At 37.3% G+C, this 12,232-nt stretch overlaps 1 protein-coding gene across 1 annotated transcript in view; it reads left to right on the top strand.

Annotated features, from left to right (window-relative positions):
- si:dkey-1d7.3 (transmembrane protein 132D) overlaps positions 1-12,232 on the top strand; it is a 39,021-nt gene that overhangs the window by 14,339 nt on the left and 12,450 nt on the right. Inside the window, exon 3 of the mRNA XM_053687973.1 lies at positions 6,507-6,653. Coding sequence (XP_053543948.1) covers positions 6,507-6,653 — 147 coding nt within the window. The remainder of the gene's footprint in view (positions 1-6,506; positions 6,654-12,232) is intronic.

Below are 12,232 nucleotides of genomic sequence, written 5' to 3'. Positions count from 1 at the left end.
CACTGTACACAGCGCTAAATAAAATTATCTGTGACTGTTGTGATTGCTCAATAATAAGTAGGTTACTCATTTTGGTGTCAGAACCAGCATCCAATCCCCCCAAAAAAACCATACATTAATACTCGGCCTGAAAGAAGTGGTTTTGATCATTTTTTTTGTTTAATAGCTGAACATCGAATTTGGTGCAAGTATAAACAAAATGGGAAGGTTATAAAAGGAAAACATACGAGTCGAACAAGGAAGACGTCGAAGCGGCAGGATAGAAAACAAACACGATATGCATTGAAAATAGAAAATGCACAACAAAAGAAAAGAAAATCAGATGGGTGGAAACAGGAGTCAATGTTTGTGATAGTAACTGTAAGAAATCGCTGAATGAACTGGGATTTACATTTAGAAAAGCCAAACAAAAAGCAGCACTAACAGCTAAACAGAAGAAAAGAAGGTTCGAGTGGGCTAAAAAGAAGCAATCATGGAGTAGGGTGATTGGATAAAATTATATTCAGTGATGAATCACGAAGCTTCATTGGCCAAGGAGCTGATGCTGGAACTTTTTTCTGGTGCTGTTCTAATGAAACATATAAAGATGACTGCGTGAAGAAAACAATCACTCACTCATTTATGATATTCAATTCAATTAATTTTTATTTGTATAGCAATTTTTACAATTTTCATTGTCTCAAAGCAGCTTTACAGAAATATATAAACACGGGATACAGATTTTAAATGTGTGAATTTATCCCAATTGAGCAAGCCAGTGGCGACTGTGGCGAGGAAAAACTGATGATTAGATGATGTTAAGAGGAAGAAGCATTGAGAGGAACCAGACTCAGAAGGGAACCCGTCCTCATCTGGGCAACAACAGATCATGTAAATGTATAAGAAAGTTCATTGTGGTTTAATATGAAGTCTGTTTGTTGTACTAGGAGACCCAAGTACAAAACTGCATATGGGGTTTTATGTAAAGGATATGGGGTTTTATGTAAAGGACCCGGAGAGACCTCAACAGTCAATGAACAGGTGTACGTTGAAATTTTGGACACTTTTCTCATTCTATCAACAGAAAATAGGTTTGGTGATGATGAAGTCATTGTTCAGGATGATAATGTATCTTGCCACAGAGCAGAAAGTTTTAAAGCTTATCTTCAGGGCAGGCAGATCAACTCAGTGACATAGCCAGCAAACAGTCCGGATAGAAATCCATGACAAGGCTCCATACTGCAAAGCAGATCTGTCAACCGCTAGTCAAGAAAGTTGGAACCAGCTTGATGGAGAATATTGTTTTTCATTAGTGCATACATCAGTGAGTTCAAGCCATCATAAAAAACCTGAAGACAAGCAACAAAGTACTAATTGCGATTTTTGTTGTTGTTGATGATTCCATAATTTTTTCCTCTATTTTATCTGGAAAAAAAATTAATTAAAACAATTTACTTTAATTTGTTTGAGGTATTTTTCATGAAGCCAGAATGTTCAGCTATTAAACACAAATTGTTTTGTGTCATATCTGTGATTTGTTTATCTGCTACAAAGTAAAAAAGCCGGGTGAGCAATCTCTAAGTGTGCTGATTCCATAATGGTTGCCAGGGGTTATATTTGTTGCTCATCAATGTGTGTAGAGCCACATTGCAAAAAATAAAGAAAGAAAGAAATAAACAGCATGACTGTGTAGATGATTTTAATGAAGTGGTATGGACAGAGAGAGAGACAGAGCGGAAGAGAGATGATAGCAGAGCTTGTCAGAGTGCTGTTGGCTGTGCTCGTTCCTCCTTCCCACTTTAGCCGTTTCGCTGTCTGCTCTCCTGCTGCACTCCATAAGTTCCGGAGGAGTTTTCATGCTGGCACACGTCTCACTTTCCATTTCTGTGCACTGGACAGCGGGTACAGGCAAAGTGTCTGGCTGGTTGGTGGATAAAGCTAAAAAAAGTGCATGTTAAGACTGGAGAGGAGGCTGAGGCTGTGAGGCACAGTCAGATTAATGCTCCTCTGAGCTGCACGGCCCACAGCGATTACGGCTCTGAGTGAAATGGTGCATGAACACAATCTCATTCTCTCACTACCACACGCGGAGAGGAGAAACTCAGTGTACCCATGAGCACCCAGTGCTCAAAAACGCTGGGGAAACAGATGTGTTTGACTAAACTTCTAGAAAACTCTGGATTCCTGAGTGTGTTTGTGTGTGTGTGTGTGTGTGTGTGTGTGTGTGTGTGTGTGTGTGTGTGTGTGGATGTGTCTAAAGCAGCCGAGTAAATGGTAAAGGTTTCTCAGAGTCGAGATACACTGATGGAAATAAATAAGACACGTCAACTGTCGGAGGCTAACATCTTTCACTTGTCTGTGAGACATCATCCTTACCTCACCGAACTCACTATAACACTACACACGTTTTTCACGCTGTCAATAAACCCTCTCATCAATATAAATCAAAAGTGTACATGCATTTACAAAGACGTCTGAAACTAATCAAAGTTTTCTGCAAATATATTTATGTGTGGATTCAGAAAACAAACCCTTGTGGTGGCAAGAAAAAGAATTAGACACACCCCCAACATGGAGAACTTAATATAAATATAAATATAACATGAGAGGGTGTGTTGTTACAGTAAATGAATAAGTAATCTGATTATTTCCCTATAGCACATCCCCAAATGATTTATTCCTTTTAAACAACAGCAATTTTATCAGCATTTATAATTGTTATTATGAAAGATCGAATGTATGATGTATTTATAGTTCCTTTTAATGTTGTGGGATGAATGCAATACAAGTTAATTCCTGTTATCTATTATGTTGTAGCAGCTATAAACAGTCGTTCCTTCACCAGCTTCCCTTTGTTTCTCTCTTGAGGTTACTCGTCCTGAAGACTTTCCTATGTTGGGAAACGTATACATTCGGGAATCTGATTAGTCCGAATTTGTTGATTGATTACGTTATAGCTGTACCTCTGGCTGTTACAAAGCGCTGACACTGGAGATTCCTTCCATAAGTGACCAATAAATTGCTTCATAGAAAATGTCACCCTATCAAAGATTACACACAATTTTGAATTGGTTTTGTGGTGCATCAACCCTACAAGCCCCTTTGAATGAACTGTACTATGCAGCTGTACTATAGTCTGAACTTCTGTTGTGGAAAATGAATCAACATGTTTGGACCAGAATCCAACATGATGTGTGATAATGCATAATATACTGTGTATAATGTATTGTATTCTGTGGTGTGTATAATACACCAGGACAAAAGATGAATTAAACAGAACAAATATGAAAATAAAATCAATCAATAAAATAATAAGTTTGAAGGTTCAATCTAGTTTAAAACAAACAAACAAACAAACTGTAAAAACATTATTATTACATGTGCATTTATGGAAGTTTCTTCTTGCTAAGCATAAAATAACTGCTAGGACAGGCGACCTGATATGTGCAGAGCAGTATCAGCCAGTGTGGACATTAAAAATGAATGCAAGATGCCAGGAAAGTGAGGGGAAAGTGCAGGAAGCATATCTCAGAGCTTGCAGAACTGAAGTGCTAACTCGGAATGTTACTTGTATTGTAGGAAGATGCTGGAGTTCATCCTCTTGATATTTTCTCGGAGCACAATTTGCATTTGCAGTCTGCTTTGCTTTGATCGCCGTAATTAAACATGAAATACATGCAGATCGCGGTCATTTCGTGCGGTTTGTTCATTGACATACTGTATATCACATGCAATTACATGCTTTCACATTATTTTTAATGAAAATGATTAAATGAGCAAGGTATCGGACCGATCCCGAGACAACTATCAGAATCAGTGTATCCTTACTCATAAATCCCCTTTGCAAATATTTTGCATTTAATTAAGAGTAACACGTTTAGCATAAACCAATATGCTCACAGTGTAACTCTAATTCTTTCCGGCCTCAGCTATTATGATGATATGCAAATAAGAGTCCCAAATCCCCATCTAATCAAGCTGTTGTCTCAAAGCACTAAAGCACCCAATCAGATTTCACCATCGTCAGCCTTCTAATTACCCAACACCTGCTTTTTGTGGCTACTAGTTCCTATACCATGCTGTCGCTCTCATCCGGTGAATTCTTACCATTCCCTTGTCTTGCTGTCAGACGATTTTTTATTTATTTTTTTGTCCTGTGTTTATTATTAAGTGTGTAATTGCCTCAGCGTATCATGCGGCTCACTGCCTGCAGCTGATGTGTGTGATGATTTAGACATATAGTTTACATGTTGCTAAATTGGAGGTCTTTCTTCCATTACTTGTTTCCTACATTAGCCGTGTAGCTCCAGTGCAAATCTGAAGAAGCAAACTGTACAATGAGATCTACAAATCTGTTTTGAGAAAATCTGTATTTGTTACAATCTCGGTTTCTCAATCTCAGCTAATTTTACTGAGCATCTTGGAGATTCTATCTCAGCTCTTCTGGAGACTTTGGTTTTTCACTTGCTTCTTTTTTTCATGTTGTTTTCTTTACTGACATACAAGCATTTGTCTGTAACACTTCATTTTTGTTGTATTGGTTGGAAATGCAAAGTGCTTTTGTACTGACTCAGTGATGAAAAAGTCATAAAACAAATATCTATAAGAAAAGTTCTAATAAAAGAATTTGGCACATAAGACTTTTGTACAAAATAGAACATGAGATTTCTACATAATCTCCATTTGGCTCAATGCAAGTGTTCCAGCACTTAACAAGTGTCTGGATTCCTCTAGAAAAAATGGTTTTCGTTTGCGTGTGCACTGATGTACCATCTGTTACACTTCTTTATCCGAGCAGAAGGTCTTTCTGCCTAATGCCTTCTTTAGTAGTCTAAAAACAAGGAAATCACTCCGAGCGTTGTTGTGCTGCAACAAGACACCAGCACGCAGAAGTCCAGCCTTTCTGACCCGGATTCAGGATGTTTCTCTAACTGATGTCCCACTTTTAAAGTTTAAAGATTTTAAGATAAGTTTAAAGATTCCAGCACTTACAGAGCAAAATCACACTTGACTTGTCATGTGACATGATGCAATGATGTCAAATTTTCACATGTGGTTTTAGACACTTGCAAGACATGTGCTTTTAATTTCTGCTTGTTTACTTTACAGATAATTCCTTTATTTTCACATGATTTTTATATGAATATATATATTCACATGATTTTTTCATTCTTTCTCACTTGATTATTATTATTATTATTTACACAAGTCATTTTCACGTTATTTATTTATATGATTCATTTATAGTTGGTTAATTTACACGATTCATTTATTTTCATACGTGATTTTTACATGATTTATTTATTTTCACATCATTTTCTTTGCATGATTCCTTTATTTTCACCTTTTTTATGTTGTTGTTTTTTTTTTTTTTTTAAAAAAAGATTCATTTATTTTCACATGCTTTTTTATTGTTGTTGGTTTTTTTTTTACACGATTCATTTTTCATTTAATTTTAACACGATTCATTTTTTATTTGATTATTTATAAACAATTAACTTATTTTCACTTCTAATTTATTTATTTATTTTTTTTACAATATTTGATTTCTTTACACATGATTCATTTTCCAGTTGATTATTTACAGACAATTCATTTCTTTTCACACGGGATTTAAAAAATATTATTCATTTCTTTTCACATCAGAATTTTACACATGATTCATTTTCAGATGATTTTTACACATGATTAATTTATTTTCATATATCACATACTCTATTACTAATTTATTTTCAACTGTGGTTTTTCTTAAATGATTCATTTATTTTCACATGCAATTTTTTTCCCCTTGCAAACGGAACTCAACGTTGTGTGAGCTTCACGCTGTGGGAAGCGCCCTCGCACGTGACCAGTATCTGAAGTCTGTGTAAAATCACGCCTATTTATAGGCCTGCCGTGGTCAGGGGACGTGACATTTTGTGTGTCGCGTGGCTATAAAACGGAGCCTGTAAACCACGTCAGCAGCTCATTTGTCTTCAGCGAAGCCACATGTCGGTTGTCTGTATGAACAACAACCTAAGAGATACCGATAGACAGATACCGGTCATTCCATTCTCAGGGAAGAGGCTTACATGCATAACCCAAACGTTTTCAGATGGAGGACCTGTGGTTTTATGATCATGTATTATTCACCTGGCAATGTCAGGGCATAACATGTGGAAATACACTTTCACGTTTTTTATGTCTGAAGTAATGTCGTTATTTATGACATTTCTGTGCTAGCTAGCTGAATCATTAACCTCTATTCCAGCAAATAAATTTCCAGTTTTCTTAGGAACAGCGTTCTCATGACTTTGACCACTTAAAGCAAACTTAAACTTCTTTTTTGAACACACCACTGGAGCATACTGCATATGCAGGTCACTTTTTGAGACTTGTAACACTACTGTTTAAAAATAATGATTGTGTGTGTGTGTGTGTGTGTGTGTGTGTGTGTGTGTGTGTGTGTGTGTGTGTGTGTGTGTGTGTGTGTGTGTGTGTGTGTGTGTGTGTGTGTGTGTGTGTGTGTGTGTGTGTGTGTGTTACAGAGCCACAGTACATAGAGGCTTGTCTTTCAGTACCGCGAGACCCAGTGATACTCAGCTATGGGACATCACCTTGGATCCTGGAAAACCAGACAAGACCCAAATTGTGTTTGTGACCTGTCAAAGGAAGAGCACCATCACTGCAAAAAGGCAAGCCTTCACTTTTCTCTAGACTGTTTTCATTGTTTTCCTTTATTGATTTTTTCCACAATGTGACATAAAGTGTGAACACAGCGCTGTTAATGGAGATGACTGCTGCTAAACTTTTCAATCTGATTTTGAGACTTACTTTGTGCATTACAAATTACATGTGACCAAACCTGATGAGGTTTTTTTAAAGAAAAATTTAACATGGTGATATTGCCGTTTATTGTGTTTTACATAAGACCAAGGTCCCGTCACTGTTATGAATGTATTGGATGCAGACAACAGTAGTGAAAAATGAAAAGTTTTTAAATAAAGAAAGTTGAGGCTAGCCATGTTTTCATTCCTCCAGACTCCTCCTTCCCTTTTTCCCTATTTATGCCAGACTTGTTTTTATGTTGCTGTTACAGTTTTATGGTTAGTCACACTATATTTCATTTACATTTATGGCATTTGGCATAAACCCTTATCCAGAGCGACTTACAGAAGTGCTTTGTAGTCTCTATAAATAAATACATTCTGATACTGGTTGACTAGGTCACAGACTAAGAATACCATCAGTCTGAAAACTCTGTTGGGGAGGTGATATAGTCAGAAGAGCACACAGACAACACAATTTATTTATTTATTTATTTTTAAAGGGCTACGTCTGCAAGAGGTAGGTCTTTAGACTTTGTTTGAAGACTGCCAGTGACTCAGTTATTTGGATATCTAGGGGAAGTTCATTCCACAACCTAGGTGCCAGAATATGGAATTAAATTTGTGCCAAAAGTATTGGACTTAATTTTTCAAGAAATGAACAACAATGGGAAAGAAGAAAAACACTGAAAATGAAAACTGTGAACTCAGTGGCAATTTTTTGTGTTTTGTTTACACTCCACAAGTTTATGTTCGCCAAATTGGCCCAAACCTCTTGTGTGGGCGGGCTTAACAGTGATTTATTCTCATTGGCTAGTGCATGGGATGCTTGCTATGCTTGGGATCATTGTGCTGTTGGAATGTCCGATGATGCCCAAGCTTCAGCTTCCTCACAGACAGCATGACGTTTTCTTTTAGGATTTCCTGATACTTCAATGAATCCATCTCGCCTTCCACACGTTGCAGGTTTCTAGTGCCAGAGGATGCAAAGCAGCCCCAGAGCATCACCGAGCCACCACCATGCTTGACTGTGAACAGAGTGTTCTTTCTTCATTCTTCTTCCCTCAAACATACCGCAGATCCATCTTGCCGAAAAGTTCCAGTTTTTTTCATCACTCCACAGAACAGAATCCTAAAACTTCTGTGGCTTATTTATATGAGTTTGAACTGACTTTTCTTGTTCTTTTGGGACAGTCGTGGTGTACGTCTTGGAGTTCTGGCGTGGAAACTTTTTGCGTTTAGTACGCGCCTTACTGTGTTCACTGAAATCTCAGTGCCACCAAGTCTTGCTGCAGGTCTTTTGCAGTCCCTCTACACAACTTTTTCACAACCTGCCTTCTCAGAAATCTGGTTGCTTCCCTTTTCTGCCCAGTCCAGGTATTTCATACATTTTCTACCCCTAGCCAGTTCAGGTATTTCCTGTGTTCCAGCTCAAGCACACCTGGTGCAAGTAATGTATATTTGTGCTATTGTGAGGTGTTCTATTCAGGGGGTTGAATAACTTTGAGACTGGAGAAGTCATTCTAAGCTGCATTTTCAGTTGAATTTGGAGAAACCACTAGAAGCATTCATTGTTTGGAACAACTCAATTGCTTTTGTTTGATTTGTTCGTCATAACAGCTGAAAGTCTTTAAATTTGACAGTAAACCTGTTTTTATTACAAATGTGGGTTAAATAACATTGATCGCAACTGTACATGTACCTGAAGTCTACAGAAGAAAAATGGGGAGAAACGAACATGAGAAAGCTGTGAGTGAATTTTAAAATGACCCAAACATCAGCTTGAAGTGAGAAAGAAGAAACTTATCCTAAACAAATGTTTCACATTGTGTACTGAATATTAATAAATAAATCCAAATCACTCAACCACTAAATTTATTCACTAAACTGAATAAATCCAAATCAGTAAACCAACGATGACTGACTTAAACCGGCTCTAATTTGTTATGCTCAATATGGTCATTGTACCAACGACTCAGTTGTTTATAAGATTTACTGGATTATTTGGACTCTTGATTACAGTCTGCTGTTAACAGCATTACACAACTAAGAATACTGAATACTGATCAGTGAAAGCATCACTTGATCCATTTCTCTTGACTCTTCAGAAATGTGAATCAGATCTCCGAGATCACTGAAATACGCCGTCTCGAAGAGTCAACTAGTTTGTGCACTAATTGGCATGAAAGATGAAAATGAATCATTCAGGAAATTAAACAAACTCAGTTTTAGATAGCTAATGCAATTAAATTCCACTGGTAGTGAAATTGGCAGTTCATTATTAAAAAATATTTTTTTCATCATTAGGACTTAGAGAGAGAAAGTTTTTCTGTGTTCATAATAAAGTGCTCTATGCTAACATGTCCACATAAGTCCACATGAGTTTGTTAAAGATTTGTAAGACAATCTGCAGAGAGAATAGCGCTGGCAGTTCATTTCACAGTGAAACCAGTCTGATTTTACATCGTAATGATGACTAATTCCACTAGTGACTCTGTAGGCTTCCAAAAGGACTCGAATTCGCAGTTTTATCGAACCAGTGGAGTGAGATCTCTGCTTGAGCTTAAGAACACTGCTGCCATAAGAGTGTTCTTCTGTAGTCGAGTGAACTGAGAAATAGACTGTAAAACAGAGTAAAATAATAATAATGAAAGAAAAATGCTCCACATTTCTGTTTGATAAAGCTTGATAGTGCATCTTATTGGACCCGATGTTGGGGAAACCTGTTTTCTCCATGACAGCTCAGAGTGTGAGTTCTGCATGAAGACTATGTGATGGGGTTAAATAAGTTCTATATAACTATATCAAGCAAGCTTTTTTGTTACGTGTCATAAATAACATTAATTAGCATTACATATTCATAATACAGTCTCCTCGGTCTGTTATCACTTGAAGAAATATCTAAAAAAAAAAAAAACATGCTAATCCATGTATAATCTTGTTCTCATTTATCATAAAGCAAAATGTCATTATTTAGGTTGATATGAACATCATAGCTGAGGACAAAGACAGAGAAATAAAACATGACAGAGTTACTGTTGCCACACCAAAATTATTTTCCTATAGCTACACACCCAAGTGTTTTATTCCTCTTATACCCTAGGAAAATTTAGCATGTTCTCTCGTTCTTCAGACGTTTCCTCCAGGTACTCTGGATTCCTAAGTCCAAAGACATATATTGTAGGCTGATTGGCACTTGTAAATTGTCTGTAGTGTGTAAGTGCGTGCAATTGTGTCGTGCATTGGTTTTGCATCCCATCTAGGATGTCCCATGCCTCACGCCCCGAGTTCCCTGGGCTAGCCTCCAGGCTACCCAGTGACCCTGTGTAGGATATGCGGTACAGGAAATGGATGGGTGGACTCCTTTTCTCTCAGAATTTTTTCGTGTCTTATTTGTGTCTATTTTTATATTTTATTTCATATTTTATTTTAGGGTAAACATGTGAAGACAAAATTGATATCTGAATGAGGCACATACTGTAAGAGAATCACAACTTCATATCCTGAGCTTTGAAAGAGCAACCTCTGAGCAATAGGATGTTCCTAACATGGAGTCTTGAAAGAGACAGCAAGACAATAAAGAGATCGCCCATGTTTCTCACAACACATTCTCAGTTTTGACTACTTTTCTCTCAAAACTTTCTCATGTCTCATCTGTGTCTACTTTTATTGCTCCTAAGGAATTTTAGGAGAAAAATCTGAGACGTGTTGATACTAACATGAGAGATATCTGAGAATCACCATTAAGACTAAGAAAAGCAACCTCTGAGCAATACCTTTTTTGTGAGTTGCAAAAATGTTGGCAGCCCCATAATAATAATAATATGTCCACTGGAAAGAACAACAGCACTGAGTTTGGAGAGGCTCTTGGACCCTCTTCGATGCACAACATTGAATCCTGGATATTTATCACATCTTTACACACCTCATTCAGTCTTTGGCACCAGTTACCCATCAGTCCCTGCACTATCCTCTCCCCCATCCCCCCACCTCGCAGGATGACCCACTTCTCTCTAATCGTCCCTGATATATCTGTGCATTTACCCGGTACATTTAGCATGAGATTAGAGCCAAGATCTCATGTCTTAACCCTGATATTAACCACCGAACAGGAAACCTGGGAGGATTCATCATAATACATGGCAGAAGATGATGGGATGAAAGAAAGGATGAAAAATACTCCAATGATAAGCAAAATACTTATTTTCAGTTTCTTATACTTAATTGCAGACTTGGATGTGCTGATATATTGCGATAAATAACATCGCAATAAATTTGTATCGCACATGTTGTTAGTCGTAATAAACCCTTCAGTTGTTTAAATGTAACATAAAAACACATTTGCACAGATTAAAATAACAAGTGATGTCACATCATCCTAATCTGAACTGTATAACAAGATGTTGCTAATGAATTTTAGCCTGTTATGCTACTTTATTTAAAAAATAATAATAAAATTGTCAGGACATCATAGAGCATTGGGTGTGTGTGTGTGTGTGTGTGTGTGTGTGTGTGTGTGTGTGTGTGAAAGAGAGAGAGAGAGAGAGAGAGAGAGAGAGAGAGAGAGAGAGAGAGAGAGAGAGAGTCTGTGTTTTGTAAGTTAATGTGAAGTTAATGTTTTTATCAGTGTTGAGATCATAAAATGAATAATTTAGTGTGAAAGATTAGTGAAATCTGTTTTTTTTTCTCTTAATGTAAATGAAGGACTGCACAAATATGACTAACAAAATTATAAATTGTCAGGGCATCATAGAGCAGGTAGTGTGCATGTGTGTGTGTGTGTGTGTGTGTGTGTGTGTGTGTGTGTGTGTGTGTGTGTGTGTGTGTGTGTGTGCGCGTGTGTTTATGTGTTAACCTTTCGTTCAGTGCTTTAGTTTTTTAAATATATTTTATATAAAAATGTTATTTTATATATTATTTATTTGTAGTTTTTACTGTTCATAAGCTATTTTGTAGATAACACTATTGCTTTATATTTTGATCTCTTCAAGTATTGTGATGTATTATATTTGCCTTGTTATCCAGTCCTAGATGTATACTGTGTTGTCTAAAGTATGTGCACTCCTGTCCAATCACACTCATACAGTATGTGCTTGTGGACCAAAGTATTATACATTTAGTCCCCTTTTGCTGTTATAATAACCTCCACTCTTCTGGGAAGGCTTTCCACTAGATTTTGGAGGATGGATGTGGGGATTTACCCATACAGCTATAAGAGGATTAGTGAGATCAGGCACTGATGTTGGGTGGAGGCATAGAGACATAGTGCACATTCGGTGTTCCAGTTCATCCCAAAGGTATTTTCACTGAGGTTGAGGTCAGGGCTCTGTGCAGTTCACTCACACAACTGTGTGCTTCCAACTTTGTGACAGCAGTTTGGGGAAAATCCACATACTGTATGGGTGTGATGGTCAGGTCGCTGTGGCTTAGTGGTTAGCACGTTCGCC

The sequence above is a fragment of the Ictalurus punctatus genome, chromosome 18 (genome assembly GCF_001660625.3).
Source record: "Ictalurus punctatus breed USDA103 chromosome 18, Coco_2.0, whole genome shotgun sequence".
NCBI classification, from domain to species: domain Eukaryota; kingdom Metazoa; phylum Chordata; class Actinopteri; order Siluriformes; family Ictaluridae; genus Ictalurus; species Ictalurus punctatus.
The sequence above is the reverse complement of the archived record's forward strand: the minus strand, read 5'-3'. Positions and strand labels throughout refer to the sequence as shown.